The sequence below is a fragment of the Plodia interpunctella genome, chromosome 26 (genome assembly GCF_027563975.2).
Source record: "Plodia interpunctella isolate USDA-ARS_2022_Savannah chromosome 26, ilPloInte3.2, whole genome shotgun sequence".
Lineage (NCBI taxonomy): Eukaryota > Metazoa > Arthropoda > Insecta > Lepidoptera > Pyralidae > Plodia > Plodia interpunctella.
This window is the reverse complement of record NC_071319.1, coordinates 4,897,782-4,921,917: the sequence shown is the minus strand read 5'-3', so window position 1 is coordinate 4,921,917 and position 24,136 is coordinate 4,897,782. Positions and strand designations below refer to the sequence as shown.

The window sequence follows — 24,136 nt, the reverse complement described above, 5'->3', positions numbered from 1 at the left end:
TCTTAATGATAAAAACAATAGTAAAATTGGAATATGTAACACTTATAGCACAATTTAGACATTGAACACCTTTATGGACATTTCGCACATTAGCATGTTCGTAATACAATTAGGTGCAGTCAGCCAATTCATGACCTCTTTGTGGCGGTAATAGCAGGAATTTTTAAATCTGACATGGTACTGAAAGAGGGACTGGGACGCGTGTATGTGGAACACGAGAGTAAGATCAAAGTTCGGTAACCACTGTACCGTACGATGCTACAACGAACCGGTTTTTCATCAACGCTCTCCTGTTTGTGGACGTCTCCAGTTTTTGGATGTACCTTAGCCGATTCACAGAGCTACAAATGGTTAGATTTGGCGATTAAATGGTCATAACAACAAGTCGTCAAACGTGAAAAGCGACAGACGATCGATGAGGATTTTCATAAATCAACTCAATTGTCAACTTAGCTTTTGCCCGCAGCTTTGCCTGCGTGAATTTCCCAGAGGGACCATTTACAGGACCTCGATGAAAGTACGCTAAGTCTTTTTCCATACTTCAAACTACAGGTGTGCAAAATTTCAAGAAGATTGGTTGGGCAGATGAAGGATGTCCTCATCCTTTATAGGGTTAGGTAACAAACAAACAAATAAACAAACATACTTACTTTCGCATTTGGAATACTAGATAGGATTAGGCTAGTAGGATTATTATTGGAAACTAAGGAAATACATGAACTCTTGTGAGTCACGTTTTGATAACCTTATCATTATTTTTTCGTTAGTTACCATAGCACCGACATTGCAATTATATTTTCGTATGTATCGTTTTAATGATAAGACAATGTTTTGTTGTATCAGTTAGTAATTGTAAATTTATATAACAAGGAAGAAACGAAAATTACCATTATAAATGTTACTATTGAAATCAGAGTCATATTATCGATGTGACATAGGTACCAATATGTAAGCGTGTACATAACAAGAATAATGAATAAATATTTATTGCCTAATAATAAAAACCATTACGAGTACATTTAATTGCACTGAAATCGTTTAGCTCTTTTACTTTTACGCTCTATTATCTGTCATTTTATCTCCATAATCATAAAAATGCAAAGCAATTTGTTACCTTATATTTTTCCCTGTGACCGGTCTAACATTTTACAGTCTACATTTATATCTCGCGTTTAATTTCTAGACCGCTGTGGGGCGTATTCCGGTTGTGTTTTTGGTATTTTTTGCATTAATTATCAAAATGCTTGGTCATCGTAGACGCTTATAGAAACATGTTACATTATCATACAAAAAATCAAGGTTTGTGGGTTGTCTAGTATAATAACGAATTTATTTGTATCGAGTTTAAGACAACCTGTACATATGTAGAACTTCTTCAAAACAGACCTGTAGTCCCAGGGATTAGCGTGCCCAAACAAATAGCAACTGTGCTGTCATTATTGTTGAATGTTACAAAGAAAATATACGATGATTTGAAGAACGATGTGGCTTAATCGATTTTTTGTCACTCCATTTCAAATATCAACGAATATACAAGAAGAGGTCGTAGTTTACAAATTGTATATCGGTGTATCAAAATCGTAAGCTGAGCATCCACGGACGTAGCTATTTTTGCAGTTGTTAAAACCTGGCCCATTCTCCTTATAAAATGATGATGATATCTTCTTCTTCATAGTCTTATTCCTCATGGTTGATTGTTGTGGTCATTACGTGGAATGAAACAAACACAATAACATTCTTTCTTGGCACTATTAATAGTTGCCTTCTCCATAGTTATGATTATAATATGAAAATCTGTTCAAAGTAATTAAAACTATCATTTTATATTTGTCCAAAAAACAGATCCTGTTGTTTATCGACATTTTTATTTTGTCTTTTATTACCAATTTTATCAATTGTTATGTCTCCGGTTATTTATATCACTATGATTATATGGACGATTGCATATTTAAGATTGTTTACGTCTGTCAAGGCGGTCTGATTAGAACTGAATCGAGCTCAGAGTTTAATACTGATTTTCAAATATTTAGGAAAAATATAATAATAATAAAATATTGAACATTTCAAACGATATGTTTTAAATAAGATGTTCTTCTATTATGTAAAGTTATTATTTTATTAAAATTAAGGTAAATATAATCGTGGAAATACCCTTTTAATTCCTGGATATTTTATATTGTTGGAATTTTAATTTGTTATTATAATTTAACTAAATTAAAAAGAATTCTCTAAATATACTCCTTAGGATCGTAGATAATTGTTTTTATTTTTCTACTCAAGTTTGTTACCTCTTTTGATAATATCTAGCTTGGAAAATGACACAGAATGGCAAATTACGAAAACCCCTCTTCACAAAGAAATTTCCTAAAGTTATTAGTAATTAATACATTTGTAATAGAAGTGGTTGATGGTTTTAACATGTTAACAACTCTTAAAATGATGTTTAGTCTTCAGCGCCATCCACCACAGAATAATAATGAGAGTGAAATTACAGTATCGTGTGATATTCCTATAGAAATAGGATTTATCATATATAGACTATCATGTAACAAACATTTTACGAAGTGTAATTTTGTAATTTCATTATTTTCTGATACTTCAAGTAAGGCCACAATCAAATTACCTCTTATCTCAAAACTTTATTCAATAAAATTCAGTCTTTGCTTTTTTTTTTAAATACTATAATACATTATCGCATAACACAATGTCACGATGACTCGCATTCACAGCTTCCTGTTTTTAATATATCTGTTTACCCACACCCATAAATATATACCTACACGTCAAAATTTCAATTGTTTACTTTTTTGTACATAATTTGATTCATATGTCAGCTGCTCCATTAACTATTACATTCGAACCGCTCAAATTAGGACACGCGTCACTTGCAGTGAATAGAATCATTCTAGCAATCTCTACTGGCTCAATTATAACTCTATTTGGTACTAAACTAGAAATACTTTCATATACCAGGTCTATTGCATCATCATCTACATTGAAATTCGTTATGAAATTTGTCCTCGTTATCCCTGGACGGACGGCATTCATCCTGACTCCTTCGGACGCCATTTCCAAAGCTCCGGACTTCGTGAACCTTTCCAACGCATCTCTGATCATGTGGAACGGCAAGAATCCTGGTCTCGACCTCATCGGTGCGCTGAAAACGTTCACAACATTCCCTTTTGTCTTCTTCAGATGCGGCAAACACAGCTGTGTCAGCTTGTACGGCACACGCAAATTTAATGCAACTAATTCGTCGAAAATTTCCATTGTAGTGTCGAACAGAGAAGTCACAGTCAATTTTCCGGCACAATTAACAAGCACGTCGATCCGTTTGTAGGTTTCAGCCGTCTTTCTGACCACTTCTTCGCAGCTGTTGGATCCAGTCAAGTCCAAGAGTATGCATAATGGTCTGTGCCCTCTACAGCTTTCACATTCTCTGGCGACATTTAGGAGTCGGGTTTCGTTTCTGCCGACGATCGTGAGCAAGGCACCGTGTTCGGCGAACAATTTGGCGGTTGCAGCGCCGATGCCGGAGCTGGCTCCAGTCACTATGACAACTCTGCCTGAGAAATCCATCCGCGCGCGCGCTCACTTGTCTGCCGCCGCCGGAGGTCGACGCAACACTGTTTGTTTGTACGATTCAAGGTGATCGAGGTTGAATTCTCGGACACTTGTTTTGCAGAATATTGATATTACAGAAATGTAAACGTTGATAAATATGTGTGTGTTGTCTGATACGGCGGCGTGTATTATTTAATTTTATGATATCATTTTTTGTTACTACTCGTCCTAAGCAGATAAAGAGATAAACAAGGAAGTCGTCACCTCAGCCAATAGACAGCAACCAGGAATGGCACATGCGCAGTAATAAAAAAAACATGTCGGAAAATAAATACTTATTTGTTTAGATAATTTCTCAATGTGTACGTAGTGAGATATACTTCTGTACCTTATTTAATTTATTACATAAGGATAACTTTAGTATGTAATTAACTTTTTATGCCCATACAAATATTATGCCAATTATGAAGTAAATTTATCTTTTCTAAAAACAGGTAGTCTCATACAGAGTTGTCATTAGCAGGAAATAACAATGTCAGACATTTTTTTATAGAGAATATAAAGTGATACAAAGTTTTTCTTTTATTTTCATATTATTCGTGTCATTCAAATCTGTGATGCCGCCCGAAGCGCAGGTAAACAAGTCTATATTTTTATTTTTTTGGAAAATTAGTACTTACAAACAATTAAAACAAAACAATTGCAGTATTAGTAACATTAGAAAATTTTGAATAAACTACTCTGATTTTATGACCGGTTGTCGTGAGAGGGCAAATTTGGGAATGCTGTTATTGTTGGAACCTAATTTTTTTTTTCCTCATTTTGCATCATTTACTTTGGTTAGGACCACTTAAAAAAAAACTACTTATTAATCACTTACAAAATACGTTAAAAAACGTTATTCTATACTTACCTGTTATAGTTCGTGCATTCGAATGTGTACGAAGCATATCTGAGTGAGATAGACATGGTTGACACTATCGCAGTGCGTTCGCAAATGGATGAGGCGGCTGATGGCGCGTATCAATCAATTCAACACACAGGCATCTGTGAGATGACTGCATCTGTGAGATGACTGTATGCTAAAGGCCTACCGCGAACGAAAAATATAAGAGGCCAGCGTGGGTGTTAGGTGTTCCGACACTGTATCCAAATTTATTTTTGACAAGCAACAGCTTCGAGCATCGAAGTCCGCGTTTTCAGCCCGCGAATTCGTTGGCGTGGACTGTATAACAGCAATGAATAAAAAAAAACGAAAGTGAGGATGTTTGTTAGGTACTTAGTTATGCCAAACGGATTTTTTTAAAATAGATTAGCGTATACAAACAGACGGGCTTTTTTAAAATTCTTACTCTATTACTACTTATTTATCGCCCTTAATTTTTGTAAATATATTAAATGTACAGACAAACTTTTTTCACTGTTATCTATATGTATTATTATATCATTGCACAACATTTCCCGTATTTATCCTTTGCAAGTGTGACTGCACGTTAAACTCGTGTGTTATGTTATGATTAGATATGAACCGGACTGACTACAATTTTGTTCAAATTACTGAAATTGGGCAAAATTTCAATCAGAATTCACATTCAACAATTCAGTTAAATGATCTCAATTAATGTCTTCATATGAATGTCTAGAATAAACTTCTGGGCCAAAGACAACCTCTGTGGTCGTAGCGCCGGACTGCTACACTGGAGGTCACGGGTTCGATCCCCGGTCAGTTCGTAATGGAAAATTGTCTGTTTCAGATTGACTTGAATCTTGGATGTTTATCGTTGAGTTGGTTTACCTTATCACCACAAGTCTCGAAATTGCTTTGGGGCTAACTCATTATGTGTGATTTGTTCATATTGTTGTTTTTATTTATTTTTTATTAAGTATCAGAGTCCATTTTAAAAAATCTTGTTTTGTGTCATTTCTTTGTCTCTTTGATCTAACCGTTTTCCTCGTTTCTTCCTCAGCCGTAGAGTCTTTCCTACTTTTGTGCAACAATTATTAATTTAAGTTTTACGACTGGCCACCTGCCTTACGTAAACCCTCTTTGGGAGTGCTATTGTTGCCTATTAGCTGCGAAGGTTATTTCCGCCCTCAGTAGCCCTTAGTTGACTCGTACGACATCCACGGAAAGACATGTAGTGGTCATATTATGGGGCGAAACCACACCACAGAGACCAGTTTATGTTTACTTAAATAAAATAAAATAATATTTTGTTTTTTAATAGATAGTGTGTAATTCTTGAGGAAGGTTTAGGTTTGTTGTTTCTTATGTGCGTAGCCGGGACGGGGTAAACATATAATTTCTTCATACCATTTTCCAGTGCTTCCACGACTTGAGCCGCGAAGGAATAAATCAATTTGGACTTGTCAAGGAATCATCTCGGCGCCTGTTGAAACTATATTCTGATTTATGATCGCTGCGACCGCGTGATAAATTGTTTGAATAAACTCACACTTCTCAATTTATTATTGTTTAAGGGTTTTTATTCCTAAAGAACTGATTTTCATTGATTTTCAGTGCGTGATTTTAGCGCGCGGATTCTGTTTTTGTGTACATTGGGACAGAATGAAACTATGGATACCTACGGGTGTTAAAATAATTGTCGTATATGAGAATTCAATTTCTATTGAATTGAATAAAAATTCAGGGTGAGTTGATCATTAACTTTGACAGTATTAGTAGTAAGAAAAAGGCAAATATTTTCTCTTTTATAATATTAATATAGATAGTATGTTCTACGAGACGATTAAAACCTTCTTTATGAGTTCACTGCTACCTACGGAATGCAAAAAGGAAAAACATAAAGAAAATACATTTGCCAGCGTCACTTGGAGCGTGCAGAAATATTACAGTAAAAGGAAATTTCTCAAAGAAACATTTTATACAACTATTGTCTTCGTTACTGTCGCTCAAGAGGTAGAAATTCCACCAACTTTTTGAATTTCGGTATTCCGGTATTTAGCATAAAACTTGCCATTGTAAGAGCTTTATGCCGAGACGTAGTCCTTTTGAATTCTCAGGGATATAAAAGTGAATATAGAACGGTTACTCGCTGCAAAAAATATTTTTCACTTTTCATGTACGTAAAGTTTGACATTAGTTTGATTGGATATAAGCCGCCTAAAGTTAGTGATCTCTCAGAACAGTAAAATCTTCGTCTATGAATTTTTTTGCTCATGAGCGAAAAAGTTCTAGACAGTGAGCATTTAAGACTAGGAGTAAGGCTTACGGCTATATCAATAGGACAGTTACGTCACTGTTACATAGGCCGTCGGAGTCTCTGCTTTTCATTTCGATTGCGAAAAAAATGACAACAATATTATAATTAAGCATTCTAATATTCGTATATTGTTGATGTAGGTACGCGCCAGTTTATCTTTAGACGAAGATTTTGCTTTTCACTTGCACGTAAATTTGTAGCCGTTTTTATCACTGCAACTTTTTAGTTCTGTGAAATGTTGGTGTTTTATATATAAGTAATCCTATATACCATTTTAATATTCTCAAGGTGTTTCTTTCAAATTACATCTGAAGCGCATTAATTGAGCTCCGAAAACGAATAAATAATGAGACTAAACGAATTCACATTAATGCAGACATCGATAAATATTCATAGAATGATCTAGATGGTAATTAACTGCCAAATGTTAGGATTCTTGAAGAGCTCGAGACTTGGTGTCTTAATTAGGTATTTTGTTCCGATTATGTCCAGCGAATCATAACATATTTCAGTCCGATCAGAAATTCAAGCACAATTATATTTATAAAAGATACATACCTACATAGCATAGAACTAATTGTCAAGATCCATCTAGCTAGATGGGTCGACGATGTAATGGAAACTATTGGCAACCAATTGAATAAGGAAGGCCCAGTGCACAGTTGAGGTGAGATGGTTGGCGTAGACGCAAGGAGGTCTTATACCCAGCAGTGGGTCATAGAGGGTTTAGATGATGATACACTCTCACTCGCACAGGCAATTTAATTCGAGTGATAGCATTTATATTTATATACCATGACTTCTACCCAACCCCGAGCCTAAGATTTTATTTCTTTCCCTTTGCACTTTCCAGGTTCACCGGTTTGAACTACATGTATCACGTGAGCTTTGACGCGGCAATCGAACTATCAGAAACTTGTTACACGCTTGGCGATTTTCGAATAGGATGCATAACATATGGACTTTATAATAACGCTGATAACTCTTTCTTGTTAACAAAATTTTTGAGTACTTGAGGTGGACCTTGGTACAAAGGTCGTCTGCATGGGTACCTCACTCTCGTCTATTTTTACCGACGTACAGTATGTCTATCACTGAACCGAGAGGTCCCGGGTTCGATCCCCGGTCGGGTCATGATGGAAAATGATCTTTTTCTGATTCGCCCGGGTCTTATATGTTTATTTATATGTATTTGTTATAGAATATAGTATCGTTGAGTTAGTATCCCATAACACAAGTCTCGAACTTACTTTGGGGCTAGCTCAATCTGTGTGATTTGTTCTAATATATTTATTTATTTATTATCCAACTCTTTTTTATTCTTGCCACTTCTTGACAGTCTGTCCTTTAAATAAATAAATAAATAAATAAATAAATAAATAGGGACAAATGACACAGATTGAGTTAGCCCCAAAGTAAGTTCGAAACTTGTGTTATGGGGGATACTAACTCAACGATACTATATTCTATAACATATACATATATAGATAAACATCCAAGACCCAGGTCAATCTGAAAAAGATCATTTTTCATGTTGACCTGACCGGGATTCGAACCCGGGACCTCCACTGTAGCAGTCGGGCATGATGACCATTAAGCCACGGAGGTCGTCATTAGAGGACATCCAGATATATGGAATTTATAAATCTTATTTTATCATCCAATTATCATATTTTTAAGTTGCTCCCTTAGTCATAAAGCGTCTGCGCCCAGGATCCGCTTGTTTACTTTTTCTTCTCCATTTTGCCACGACTTTCGGCAATAAAAAGTTTTAAATGAAACGAGGAAAATTGTAAACAAAAATTATTGCTTATCTCTCTCGGTGTTGCTCTTCTATAGCTGTAACTTGGTTCCGTCGAGTGTTGAGGTGTACTAAGAAAGGTGAAACATAAAGGAAAATTATGGAAACCCGAAAGAAACAGATTTATAAAGAACTTAAGAAAAGTTCTACCTTCTGTTTTATGTTTTTCTTTTATCGCTTATCGGTTGGCTGGACGGAAGAGATCGCTTCACGGGTTAGGTTCGCAAGTTACTAAAGAGTAACTTAAAGAAGATTTAAATAGAAATTGAAGTATGCACTTTTTTATTTTGTTATGTGTTATGTAAAGTTATTTCAAACAAACTTCTCCAACGTCCGCGCTCTACACATGCTGTAGTAACTCTAAGGTGTAAAGCTCTATAAAGGTAAACGTAGATATAAACAGGTCCACCTAAGTGTATTGGGTTTTTATTTGCACTGTAAGGGTCCAATGTAAATCTGGTTTCCAGTTAGCAAATAGTTCCTGTGAATTTGGGGAGTAAATTTAATTTGAAGATGGTACTTCGCATGTTTTTGAAGTTGCGATCCGGCTCGAGGGACCATTAGGTGAGAATCAAATCAATATTTGCTTTGAGTGTTGTTTAACATTCGCTGATAGGTTAGGTTCGATTGTTGGCGCCACGAATTGGTCATTTGCCTTGTAACCCATACAACAATAATGACGAATGAATTTACTAAAAACATATATTGCTTCTGAGACAGTGCGGTGAATTTGATGACATATAAAATACCGACGACGCTAAATCGTGGCTAAAGTTGTATTAAATAAGTAACGTCTATGTGGTGGGTCATGGCCCATTCGCCTTATCCACCCATAGGGCTAGTGTCCCAGCAGTGGGTTCGATTAAATGGCTGATCATAATGATGTAGTCGTGGCCAAGAAGACTTTAATTAAATGTCTATGCAAATAACATAAAAAAAAAAACTAAAATGCACTAGTGTGTATGCGGCTACTTGCCACTAGATGTCGCTGGGTAGTCGTAAAAGAAGTCGTAGAAGCGGTGGTGGTGTAATGGTTAAGACCCCCGCCTGTGGATCGAAAGGTCCCAGGTTCGAATCTTACTCGTGCCACATGAGTTTGTATACCAGTCTGACTCATGTCACATCGACCACCAATTGCTTGCAGTGAAGGAAAAACTTCGTGATTAAACCTGCACACTTGTTGATTTTTGACTTGTGTGAAATGGAGAAGGAAATGGCAAACCACTCCATTAATAATGCCCAGAAAGCTGTTTCATTCCATGTAATGACCACTACCCTCTCTCGACCAATACGACTATGAAGAGAGTCGTAAAAGACATCACTTTTTATCTTTCTTCTTTCTATATCTAGATATTTACCAGTGTTAGCAATAACACAAAAGAAGAAAAATAAAAATAACACTGATCAAAACCGGATACGTCAATTTAGTGTCGGGGGTCAAAAACAACATCTTACTTTTGAATCCCAAACCACCAAATAAGACATCACAGACTAGTTACAGTCGCTAGTGAAAATGGCAGTTAATTAAATTATAATGGGTCAATTTAACGGGCTGCGGTCAGCCGCACGCGTCGGATATGTACCGGAAACGTTGCGAGACGGGAACGCATAAATTTGGTGGCACCCACCTCCGAGCCCTTAGATTAGGCTAATGTCCGATTTTATCTAGTAAAGGGCAGTGTATACTGGATTATTGAATGGATAAATTATCATTATTGGATTTTGTATTTCGCTATTTTATTGAGGGAACTACGTAGCCTGATTATTTTTATAGAAGTTTAATTTTATTTAGTACATGTATTTTACAAGCTTTTATTTTTATATAATTTTTATTTTATTTAGTTATATAAATTTTGTATTATTTAATTTGCAATACACACATAGTGTATGTAATATGTTTGTTCGGGTGAAATCTTGAAACTCGATTTTAAAGCCGACATATTCAATCGATATTTCGATGTCAATGCATTATTATGAAATACAAGCATCGGCTTCCGACGAAGGGACTTCTCAACGGTTTGCTTATTTTGCCACGTGTTGAATGCAATAAAATCTCTGACGACTATGAAGCTTGTATAAAAAATGTAATTTTTATAAAAACTTTTGTATAAGGAATGCTTATCTAAATTCTTCACCCATTGGCAAATAAAGAATATTGATTGGAAAACAGAAAGCTTAAATATTGTTAACAAGTGTTGTTGATAAGACGGCCGCTGTACGGTCTGTTGCTGAACTTTTGCAGCAGACCGTACAATTTTACATCTTTCATGTATTAATTTAAATATATGTACTTATTTTACGCACAATAAAGTTATTACAAACAATTTGGACACACCCTAATACAGGGACGTCTCTGTCTCCGGCCACACAGATTTATTGTACAGTTAATGTGTGCACGCTATTGTCTCTGCTTATTGTGTGACCGACTGTCGTGTGGATATGAGATAGCCGTCTATCCGGCGTATGGTTGCGCCCTAGAATGCGACCACTTCTCCAGTCGATGTCGTACCAGGCGACTAAAGCAACGTTCACAGCAGGTAGGCAACTGGCCGGTTGTTAAATCTCAAAATTAAAAAATAAACTTCAAAATTCTTTGTTCGACTTAGGATGATATAACATCACTTTTTGACGTCAAAAGTTTGCTTAAATCTCAAGTCTACTGCCGACTTCCAAAGCGCAGGTGAAGATGAAGCGGCGCAACGAACTTCAACGCAAGCCGTATGTCCAAAGACGTCAATTGACAAATAGAATATTTTAATCTTATTAGACAGCTGAATTATCAAAATTGTCAGGTTGTATTAAAATGACATGATGACCTCTGGGCCTAATTGCATTATCCTCCTGTGTGATCCCGTGCTCGGCCTTGTATCATCATCATCATCACTACGTAGTATACAAGTTTATTTGTTAGACAAATAAAAAACCCCGACTTTCAATATTCATTTCGCTATAACTTTTGAACCGATTTGGACCAAACATATCTAAGAAACACCGCATAAAAAGTAGCTATAAAATGAAACCGCATCCAAATCGATTCACCCATTGATGAGCTACGGTGGCACATACACAGACAGACAGACACACTTAGCGGTCAAACTTATAACACCATATCATTTTTGCGTCTGGGGTTAAAAAGAAAGTCTCACTCCGCGTCTATCTGTTTTTAAGCTTTCTTCTTTACCAAGAATTTGATTCAATTTTCACTATTATTTAGACAATTTATTTCCGCACTTTAGTACATAAACGACTCTGGGCTAGGTTAAACGTTATTTTGATATAAGTTTCAATTTTCAAACCTTTGGCTAAAACATACCATCTTGACAGATAGACAGGCAGATAACGAACTGATCCCATAAGAGTTCCGTTGTTAACTTTTGGTACGTCACGTACGTAGTTAAGTCGTGTCAGAGGCCTTTAAGCGACATGAATAAAATCTGACACCAATGTTAGCTATAACACACTCGATATGATGATGATATTTGACGACCTCGGTGGCGCAGTGGTAAGGTTCTTGCCACTGAACCGAGAGAGTCCCGGGTTCGATCCCCGGTCGGGTCATGATGGAAAATGATCTTTTTCTGATTGGCCCGGGTCATGATGGAAAATGATCTTTTTCTGATTGGCCCGGGTCTTGGATGTTTATTTATATATGTATTTGTTATAAAATATAGTATCGTTGAGTCCTATAACACAAGTTTCGAACTTACTTTGGGGCTAGCTCAATCTATGTGATTTGTCCTAATATATTTATATTTTATTTATTTATATATGGAAACCTAAAAATATATTTTTTTTATTAGGTGTTTGAGTCCCACTGCTGGGCAAAAGCCTCCCCTAACTTCTTCCACACATTCCTATCCTTTGTGTTCTCTTGCCATTCTTTGTCGAACTTTTTGATGTCGTCCGACCATCTCGTCCTAGGCCTTCCTTTTTTCCTGTACCATAAAATAAATTACCAACACGCTGTATATGAATCATAAATAGAATCTAACACTAATTGCTTACGGCACTGAGAGGTTGAAGTAGCTACAAAGGAAGTTAAAATTTTGCAATTCTTTAATGAGCTTCTAACTGGATTAGCTGTATTAATGGCCGCGAGAAAATTAGGTACAGTCAACAAATTAAGGTAATCAAATTCATTGCAAATTCGTAGCTATTACCGTTGTTTAGATATCTATTTCGAATAACTTGACGTCGACTGTACTTAGCTCAGTATTAGGGTTCCGCACCCAAAGGGTAAAACGAGACCCATAATACTAACAATCTGTTGTCCGTCCGTCTGTCACTAGGGGTCCGCTACTGTACTGAATACTCGAATAAATGAGTTCCAATTGAAATAAAAAAACATTAAAACATGCAAAATAGGATTCCAACTTCAAAACTTAGGATTTGAAATCTGCATTTATGCATAGTCAACATTATTTTTATAAAGCTTAAGCATACTTAAGTTACTTTGTTTTAAATATAAGCTCTAGACAGCGCACCGTCATAAATTAGCCAGCAGAAAGCTGCCGGTGCAAGAAGATTAAGCTCGGAACACTTAAAGCTAGAGATTAGTATCACACAAGAGCTTTCCTAGTATAATCTAATGTTGTTGGATTTTTAATTTTTCTTTGTTATTCAGGTACACTTTATAAATAAAAAAATATATAATTAAATAGTGTAATGACCACTCCACATCCTCCCGAATATGTTGTACAAGGCGACTAAGGGACACATAGCCTTGGCACACAAGTTACACAGGGAGCCGTAAATTTATAGTTGAATCGTCAGAATTTTTAAGTTCAGTTTTTTATTGACACTAATCTTGTGGTTTTTTTTTGTTTCAGGTAAGATTATAACACTTTTACTACAAAACGAAGGTTATAAGGGTGAGAAACCAAAACATTTACCATATTCGTGGATAGCATTAACAAAGCTACGTTACGTGTTAATGTCCGAAACGTCGTGTGAACACGCGCCGTACTAGGGTTGGCACAATAGCCTATTTGACTAATAAAATAAAAAAAAATGCGCAAGGACATTTAATTATTAGATAATCAAACAAAATGTCACTATTTCATCAGTTTTACCATTTACGGTATTTAGGGCCTGTTTCAGTTTTATAAAATAAACATGTTTGGTTTAAAGACAGATTGAAATTATATAGTTTATTTCTGTTACACTTTCAGAAACAAATGAGAAACAGTGTTCGATTCAATCTATTCGGCTACCGCCAAATTTCCGCCCATCTGGTTATCATGTCAATTATATCAAACATAGTAGACAAGTAGTCATGTAAAGTATAGCAAACAAGACGAATCATTTATTCGTAAAACAATTATTTATTTAGACCATTCACATATATTATGGGTACTGAATCCAAAAGTATATATATTGGCCTTAGTTTATATATTTGTTCTAAACATAGCTTCATAAAAGCATACTATAAGGTAAAAATTGTTTTGTATCGGTCTGTCAATGTAAATTTTGTAAAGTGAGATAGTGAATACTTTAACTTAAAGTATGCTTTATATTTTTTATGAATAACAGGGATATTTGACAACCCTATGGCTGCACCAACCACAATAACCAGACGACGTGACGGTCAATTACGATATATATTATACATGTATATGTGACAGTGTACCTATTACTATTGCTGATTTGGTGTAAAAAATATAATTTCTTTTGGGAGAATTATAACTCCTGTGAAATAATTACTGCAAATAGACCTCAGTGCAAAGATCGTCGGCACGCGTGGATTCGCTTTCATTACCTCAATGTCTAGCTGCAGTGATTGCATTGCTGTGTTTTAAGGGCGCGAGAGGCAGCGTAATAACCGGTAGTTGATAAGGTCAGAGAATTGTAAGTAGCTGTCGAACGAACATATCTTTCTTTGCGAACAGTTTAGCAAGTTGTGACGTCACTTGTTCTGTTCGTGTCATTTAGTGTGGAGCGTTTGGACGAGTCCAAGAATGGGTGATTGATTTTATTTTGTCTTATATTTGAAAGCATTGTCATTATCTAATTATTTTAACTGGTGTTTCAATTAATATAAGGGCCTTCGAATAGTCATCAAAATAAAAATTTGTTAACTAGCCTATTACAGGGTCCTGTGGCAAAAAACCCTAAGCCACAAAGGTAACGCGTTCATGATACCCCCTGGTGTTTCATATAATCTATACTATTATTATAAAGAGGTAAGCGTTTGTGAGTTTGTATGTTTGAGGCGGGTCAATCTCCAAAACTACCGAACCGATTTCAAAAATTCTTTCACCATTAGAAAGTTACATTGTCCAAGATTGCTATAGGCTATATTTTATCTCAAAATTTTCACGGGAACGAAGCTCGGGCAACATCTTCATAGTCGTATTCCTCATGGCTGAGGGTCGTGATCATTACGGGAAACATCTAGTAGGATATAATTATATTGTTTACAAATATATATAAAACATATTTTTCTCAAAGTAAATAAAAAGTTTTGTACGGTATATGTGAGATATGTCCTTTTCTGTCCAGCGATCGAATGTATCATCCGGCCGGACACCGTCTCCGAGTCAATTTCCGCCGGGCGTGACAACACGGTCGTTTAAGTGATGATGTAAAGCCCGAGGTACACATGGAGAAGAAAAGGAAAGCGGCCGTTTAATTGTTGATGTAAAACTTGGGCTACACTAGGTGAAAAAAATTAAAAGCGGCTGTTCTGAATAGGAAAGCGTATCTTGGGGTAGGAATAGTTATTCCAGGTCCAATTTGTCCATAGAATATTCGTAAATATAATATATTTAATTTATTTTATAATTTTATATAAAGATGAAACTGAGTTTACTAAGAGATAACGTCAAAAGGTGACACGTAATATGAAGGGTTAATATGAAGAGTCGTAATTTATTATCTTTTGACTGTCTTTTGGATGATTCTCGTACTAAATGAAATATTGTGAAAAATTTACCATTGAATAAAAATATATCCTATATAACACCTTTAAAGCCTATTAAAAGTCATCCTCATTAATCGGACAAAGTTCTCTACACACAAAAACACTCCGGCCCTCGGCGGCTTATAGTACTTTGTGCGACTTAACTGTTTTTTGCTTAGCCACAAGTAGCTTATACAATACAAACAACGGCGCTAAGCCAGTTAGGAAGTACAGTCGACCGCTTGACATGTATAGATCTTATACTCCAGTAATAGGGGCTAGTTTGCTTTGACTTTGGCTGCTGTGCTGTTGAATGTACAAACGATACGTCGAGTGTAACCACACAGAAACTTTTAGAGGTTTACAGTGAAGTACTATTGTCCAATTCATTGGGTGTTATTCGAATGTTCACACTCATTTATATACGAGCCGCCCGTCCCGACTTCGCTCGGGTAAAACATAATAAATTATACACCTAAACCTTCCTCAGGAATCACACTATCTATTGGTGAACCGCATGAAAATCCGTGCAGTAGTTTTTGAGTTTATCGCGAACAGACAGACAGACGCGGCAGAGGATTTTGTTTTATTATATGTAAGGATAAGGATGAATGATAGGTCGTCTGTATTTATCTATTTTCAGCTGTCGATTTTGTCAGATGCCTTTATGCGACTTGAATAAAATCTTGTTCACCAATGTTAGTTATAACACACTTGAAAAGAAAGAAGAATTGTATTTTAATTTTTATTTTATTTTTAAAACGTTTATCTTATTATGACAAATAGTCTAAGTAAATTTTATCGTATTGGTTGCGTATCACTTTGAGATACCCTAGTGTCGATCACCGAAGTCTGATTTAGTGTTGGAGGACACACGAGATTCAGTTATATCAAACGTTGATGGTTTTCTATATCCAATTTAAAATTGAAATGTAATTATGACATAACCAGTTGTAAATGTCAATATTTCGTAGCAATTACATTAAACAAAAGACGACCTCCTTGAACCCCTGCCAAAGCGGAGCCATTTTGTTTTTGTCAAATTAAATTAACGGCTTCGAATGTTAAACAATGCTTTGTGAAATTTAATATTGAGCATTAATTGTTTGGCATGTCGTTAGAGTCTGTGTTACATTTGGAATGTGCTATTTAAGATAAATATATTTAATCGGACTCGTATAACCTAGATTAGGATCGCTCCATATACGTGGATGCCGTACGTGGCGACTAAGGGACACAGCCTTAACAGCGGTCCGGAATCAATCATTTCGTGTTAAACATTGCCTATTAGCAAACAGAATTGTAATTGTAATGAAAAACTTATAGTAACATCATATCCATCGAAGCGGTGGTGGCGTAATGGTTAAGACTGTTAAGCCTGTGGATCGAAAGGTCCCAGGTTCGAATCCTACTCGTGACACATGAGTTTGTATACCATGTATAGTAGTTTAAATCGACCACCACTTGCTTCCGATGAACGAAAACATCGTGAGGAAACCTGCACACTTGTTGATTATTAACTTGTGTGTGAAATAGAGAAGGCAATAGCCAACCACTCCATTACTAATGCCAAGAAAGTTGTTATGTGTGTTTCGTTCCACGTAATGACCACGACCCTCAGCCATGAGGAATACAACTATGAAGAATGAAAAACTTATAGTAACATCATATCCATAGGATGTTCAAAATTTACTTCAAACTAAGTCTGCTGCCGACTTCCAAAACGCAGGTGAAGGAGCAGCGGCGCAAAAAACTTCACCGCAGCCTTTTCTCCAAAGACGTCAATTGACAAATATGGCTCTTATAAGTATACTACATACTCAAACAATGCAATATATCCAACTAAAATCACTGTCAAACTTCTAATACAGACCAATAGCGAGTCGTGTTTGGAACAAAATCCACTCCATTGGATTTAAATAGAAACGGACGTTTCGATATTCAAATCAGGACATCCGATTGGATTAGAGTTGTACGGAGTGGCCAGTGCTATCCGAGTCCGTGTGTGGAATTAGGGATGTGAATTGTTCTCAGTTTCAGGACTCGTTGTTATTTTTTGCCAGAATGTGACAAGCAGACATTCTTTTTAATGGACGACAATATCATTTGTTATTGTTATTATAACATATTTTTTCCCTCAAATTATTTTTTGTTTCAAATTGGAAGGAGATTGAGCAGATCTTTGCCTAGCAGTGGGATGTAATAAGTTATTGACAAAAATCATGGTGCAGTGGTCTTTCTGAAATGCTAGTAGTTTGTACACATAATTGTCACATAATAATACTATGTAAATTATTTAAATTTGACGTATAAATGTGCATGTGAAAGTCTAGTATCTGATAAATTAATTATATGTAGATATGTAGACGAGTTTCTTTTCACCCCAGAAGATGCATCTGTGGGAAATTTATGCGGTTGAAGCCGCGGGTAAAAGCTCGTTATTTTATATTTATGGAGACACAGCAACCCAATCGAGTTAGGTTTTTGTTTGATTCGGGTTGATTGAGATAAGCGTTCCAACTTTTGCTCCAAAAATTGCTTTTCTAAGATTTCTTGATCCGCTGGTGGACGACAAACAGATCTAGATAAAGATTGCATTATTTAATGAAAATGTGATATTTCTGAGTAGATAAGACTGTTCTTCAAACAGCATTCAGATGACAATCCATTGAATAGATGGAAATTAGATAGTCATCCTGACATAATCCTTACACGATATAAAACACAGTCCTCAGCCGCGTCTGTCTGCCTTTCTGTTCGCGGTAAACTCAAAAACTACTTCCTCAGGAATCACACTACCTATTGTTGAAAATCGCATTAAATAGTGTTCGTCCCTATCATGCCAGAGAACTTACTATATTTTAGTTTTGATCTTTATTAAGTAGCGAGAAACTTAACTAAACTCTTTTGTATGGTCTCCCTGCAGCCGATGTAAGCACCCGTAAAATGACGTCACGTCGTCATATAATTGCTCCAGGGAGAACATTCTAGTACTCTGTTAGGTTACTTAACTTTTAGAACCTTGCATTGAAAACTCTATTTGATTTTGAACTCCCTAATGCACATTATAAAGAAGGAGCTTATAGTTCTTTTGCTAAATTTAATTATTAATTTTAATTTTAAGATACATACGACTAAGGACGTGGTGACGGGACGACAGCGCTTCTTAGCAGAGTGGCGGGAAATGGCATTGAATCGAGAGTTATGGAAGCAGAAAGTGGAGGCATTTCCCCGGGAGTGGGACGGAAAATAGGCTTAAAAAAGGAAAAATAAATAATTAGATAAAAATATACATATATCACCTCTGTTTCCCGTGAGGGTAGGCAGAAACTATGGTTTTAGACTTGCCACGATCCTGATATATGACACTTTCTTATATACTCATCACTCTCTTCATGAATGATTTCTGGTTATTGCGAGTACGTTTAATTTTAATTTCACATAATAATATCGAAATTTTATAGTAATTAAAGTTGCTCAAGTTTAAATAATTGCTCGATCAAAGTGGAAATTCGGCTTCAGCAGCCAAATTTTAATTAAACCGGGAATCGGACTTATGGCATTGCGATATATGATAACCAAGTTGCAATTCGTGTGCAGTATAAATCATACTATGTCCGTTGTGGCCGCTGAATTTGTAATAACATCGGCCAAATAGAAGTGGCATAGACCCGAAGCGTTATATTTTGGAACTGTGGCTCATCAAAAACGCGTGAAGCGAATTATTTTCCTTCGATATAAATCATATTTTTTAATTGAAACGAATGATATGATTTGTGTTTGTTAGCCATGTGATTGTTAGCTCTCATGTCCAAAGTGTCAAAATATTTTATGTGAATGAAGACGGGACTTTTCCTTCGAATAATCATGAAAAAAATTGCGCACAGAGAGTAGTATATAAATACACATTTCGAGTGCAGTGTTGAGAGAAAAAGGCGCAGTTTTTTCAAACATTGGTTGGACCAATATTCCAAAAAATGTTGTGGTCCACCCATTGCGTTCCCAATGAACCCATTCAAACTGTAGCTATTGGGACATCTCGGTTCGACCTTTATTTTATCATTCCGAATTCCGTGGTATAGAACGTTCGGTTTTGTCCCGATTCTGTGATATGAATATATGGTCCGTAGGTTAGCTTTCTATAGGTTTCTACGTCTATCAATTCGCATTATGTAGCTATGTGTTCGATGTAGAAGACAGATTGTGCAGCGATACAAAGCGAGCCTTGGTCTGGAGTGGCGTATTGGAATACATAATGTAGGTTTACCAGTTTACAGAATTGTATGAGGGTGTAATGACCGAAGTAATTTCAATAGGTTGTCATATGTTATTGGGTAGGAATGTTTCCGTCTAAACACTGGAAACTATGAGATAAGTAGTTTTTCCAGAAAATGAAGCCGACTGCAATCTTTTCTAACACTCGAAACCGTGAAACTAAAATCGAAAAGCAGGTTTAGTCCAAGAGACCCAAATGTATTGGTATGTACCAAGTTTGTGCCAAGTTTGGAATAAATTAAGGTAATAAAAAAATACGAGTACTTAAATAAATATACCCTGCCTAAATTATGAAATGAAACTGACTGACCTGGCCCTCTGGCAATCTTAATAAACTTTGCACAGACTTCCGACTCGAGCCGTATTAGAAATATTGAAGTCGGTTTAATTTTCTTGGAAAAAGTACTTATCTCATCCTTTTCAGTGTTTAGATGGGAACACTCCTTCTAAATACATAAAAGATTCTTTTGATTAGATTTAATTAAGTATTTATACAATATTTCTTTTGCACTAAGTATCTGTTACCATCTTTAGTACCTATATCTATTTTCGTTTCGAAAGTTCCACCATTATGTACTGAATATAAGTGGCTTTCCGCCCCCAGTAATTATAAGGTCGAGCGACATAGTTCTTTGAAGAGCTAAAAATAAATGCAGTACGCGTGGGTTGTCCTTTAGCAAAGTCTGGACAGGAAAAGTTGCAGTTACAACTTCTTAAGTTCTAAAGTTAAAACGTACTGTCTTTTAAATTTGTTACAAAGAATGGAGCTTCTCTAATTTTGTTGGTGTTTTACAAGATTTTGTTTGGGTTTTCTGCTCATACCGTCTCATTTTTGGCTTCCTTAATTATTATTATTATCATGCAGCGGGGTCCATTACGGTCGCACGCTGAACCTGTGACTCTTTTCTACATACCCCCATGCCTTACTCACCCGTACCCAGATTTCTGAAGAAGTACTGTATAAGCTTCAGAATGTGATCTGGTGCGAAGTGCCTGTAGTCCTCCAACTTCGGATATGCACATGAGTTGCAGTCACACATGATGTGCTTCATGCAAACTCCTCTGCTTCCATACAAACTCTGCATGGCTTTCGACAAGTTTCAGCTTGGCTTGGCTTCCTCTCTCTCTCTCTTATCTCTTCTATCTAATATCTTTAATTTTAGTTGACGACCTTTGTAGCCTGATTGTTATTATGCCGGATGAGGAAGGAACCGGAAAAACGCTCCGATGAAATAAAGACTTGTCTAAAATACATTCAGACGGAACAAGTTACTAAATAAAAGCTTGTAAAATGTTCACGAAACAGCCGTAATTTAGTCACACAGCACAACATTTATCATCGGCTTGCGACAGCTCGATATCCACCGAGTTTGTCCGAATCCATTCTTCGGTAATTAAACGCTACGACACGCGGCGTTGCGTACCGGGAATTGTTTCCCGCCAATTTGGTCGCCATTTTGTTATGCGTCCGATCTTTTAATTAACACTGGCGCAATCATATCGTACAGATTTTATATGCAGGTCTCTGCGGGAGTGCGAATTATTGCAGAATAATGGATAGTTCTAATATAATGACATTTGGATGGCCTTAGAACGGGTTATTGCACGCAGAGTTCAGACACTTGCCATAATCATGATTAATAACTATTAAGTTGGAGGTGGTAACTCTCCGCTCACTGGATGGCCCCTCAAATCAGTCACCTTATTATTAAATAAAAATATGAAATAAGAATAGCATTGAAAATGTCTACAGATGATGAAATTCATTACTAATAAGTTGGTATTATCAATGTTGAAGTGTGTTTATTTGTCCTTTCACTACATGTATTCGGACTCGTGACCCATGACACAAATGCTCTGTATACCTGAGAAATACCGTATCTCATTGAAATAATAATACTGGTATATACTTCTTTGATGCTGTATGTGTATTGATATGGAGTAAGATTGATAGTAGCTTCATCATACAACTTGAAAATGTACTATTTGCAACGCTGCACTGAAGCTGTATTAGCCCAGTAATTCAAATTCCACTACGCGAAATCCTCACGGAGCTCTTAATGAATCTTCAATGGCATGATTACACAGATTTGCATGTTCTTTACCTCGTAGTCGGATTATACTGGTACACTCACCTGCATGTCACATTGTCTTAAACTGACCTTTATCGTGCGGTGATAGAGACGAATGTGCAGTGTATTTGTCGCTGATGCGCTGACGTCTGTATGAAGTGCACGTATCCCGTAATCGGATTGGTTTCTATCCCATCAGCTCGGAGAAACTTTGTGAATTTCTTGTTTTGTAGGTAGTGTATGTTCAACTCCGTTCATTTGTGATTTGAAAAATGAAGAGATCAGGAGAGTGTCTGTTAGTTCCCTGTAACAAAGTTATATGGTATTCTGCGACGAGGCGCTACTTTATTACTAAGGGACATTTTGAGAAAGGAACAATTTTGCGAAAGAGCCATTTTGCGCATCACGATTAACACAACGTACGAATCAGATCTAAATTCTTTTAATATATCTACTGGACAAAAAATACTTTACTTGCAAAATATTAAATTGCAGTATAGCTAACACCATAACGTTTGTTCAACAAGTTTTGATATAATGTCTGTCTCATCTTCGCGTGTTTCATTGGGAGCTGTGACGCCAAAGACAGTTTTTACATAATTCTTAACGTCTTTTTTTGCAGTTTCAATACATACCTATTTCGATTTGTTTGAATAATCTATGTCTAAATCTGCAGACTTATTCTCTGTCTCTTTCTTCGCATGTTCTCTGTTGCATTCATTCACATCACATATCTATTGCATCATAAAGAGATGAAAACGGATTTGCATCTTTAGTTGTATTAAGCGCACGCCAATGTACCCGCAGATTCATAATCTGATTCACGTTCTGTATCTCCTTGTACAATTTGAATAACATGTGGGAGTTTATTGTTTCGTAGAATGTACTGTAATTTGAATCTTTCTCCTGCTACATGAAGAGATTCATAACCCTAATCATCTCTGTCGATTATTGCACAATCTTTTATTTAACATGTTATTTGATATGCAATTTTGACGACGTCGGTGGCGCAGTGGTAAAGTGCTTGTCTCTGAACCGAGAGATCCTGGGTTCGATCCCCGATTGGATCATGATGGAAAATGATCTTTTTCTGATTGGCCTCGGTATTTGATGTTTATCTATAAATGGTTTTGTTTTAAAATATAGTATCGTTGAATTAGTATCCCATAACACAAGTCTCGAACTTACTTTGGGGCTAGCTCAATCTGTGTGATTTGTCCTAATATATTTATTATTATTTATTTATGTATTAGAGTATGTTTGTTCGGGTGGAATTTTGCAACTCGATTTTGTTGCAGATTATTCCCATTGAACTGAAATTTTGTTTGCATGTTTAGTTTGGATGACAATGCATTATTATATATGCATAACCTGATGGTGTACCCAGGATCGGCTCCCGGCGAGGGAATTCCTCATATGATTTTATTCGTCACGTGTTGAATTGAATGTAATAGGTGTAATTTTGTGTCAAATGACATTCTTGAAAAAAATTTAATCATTAGTAATTACATAATTTATTTGTGACTTATGTATCGTAGACCACGTTAATAATTTACATAGACATAAAAATCATTTCATGGAAGGACTAAATTTTTTTATTGTTCTGCTATTGCCATTTTATTCAGATAGAAATTGAGCCCAACATTCGCTGCACATTCAAAGTTACACTTACCAACTTTATGGGTTGGTAATACGGACGATTTTTCAATGGACTTGGGAACCCTACTATCCTCTTTTGCAAAGTCTGTCTTTATGTCATATCCTTTGGAAGTTAACGAGTTAAAGTTTTATGTGTTTTGTTTCAGGTATGTCGAGTTGTGAACTAAATAGCATAAGAAACTTACTTGACGGAAGGTAAACTTGAATAAGAATTTTTAAATGTCATTTTTACAAGCTTACGTATGTATGTTTGTTCGGGTGGAATCTTGCAACTCAATTTTGAAGCAGATATTTTCGACCGATTGGGTTAAAATTTTAGTTTGGATGACAATCCATTATTATGATATGCACTATGGATCTGATCCCGACGATACAATTTCACTTGAATAAATATAGTTTGCCTCTTACATGCAAGTGAAACAAAAACCAGTAAAAATATATTCGACGATAATTAGGACTTTTTCTGTAAAGTAACACCTGGGTACAGTGAAAATAGACTTAACATAAACACAGTTGCTACGTGATGGTCCACTATATCAAAGGACTAAAAACAGGCTCAGCTACGAAATGACGAAACAAGTTCGACCGACCAGCATGAGAGCAGAGAGGCTAAATTATAGGAACAGACAAGGAAGAAGAA

At 36.1% G+C, this 24,136-nt stretch overlaps 2 protein-coding genes across 5 annotated transcripts in view; one reads left to right on the top strand and one right to left on the bottom strand.

The window, feature by feature from the left end:
- Nucleotides 1-24,136, top strand: part of sm (smooth) — a 287,193-nt gene that overhangs the window by 162,216 nt on the left and 100,841 nt on the right. The window lies entirely within an intron of this gene.
- Nucleotides 1,309-3,643, bottom strand: LOC128681257 (uncharacterized oxidoreductase TM_0325-like). Its single transcript, XM_053765036.2, has one exon. It carries the CDS (start codon nt 3,577-3,579, stop codon nt 2,824-2,826), a length of 756 nt encoding a protein of 251 aa, XP_053621011.1. The 5' UTR covers nt 3,580-3,643; the 3' UTR covers nt 1,309-2,823.

What these genes read in the sequence shown, in the direction of transcription:
- LOC128681257 (XM_053765036.2), bottom strand. Translation starts at nt 3,579, where the DNA reads ATGGATTTCTCAGGCAGAGTTGTCATAGTGACTGGAGCCAGCTCCGGC.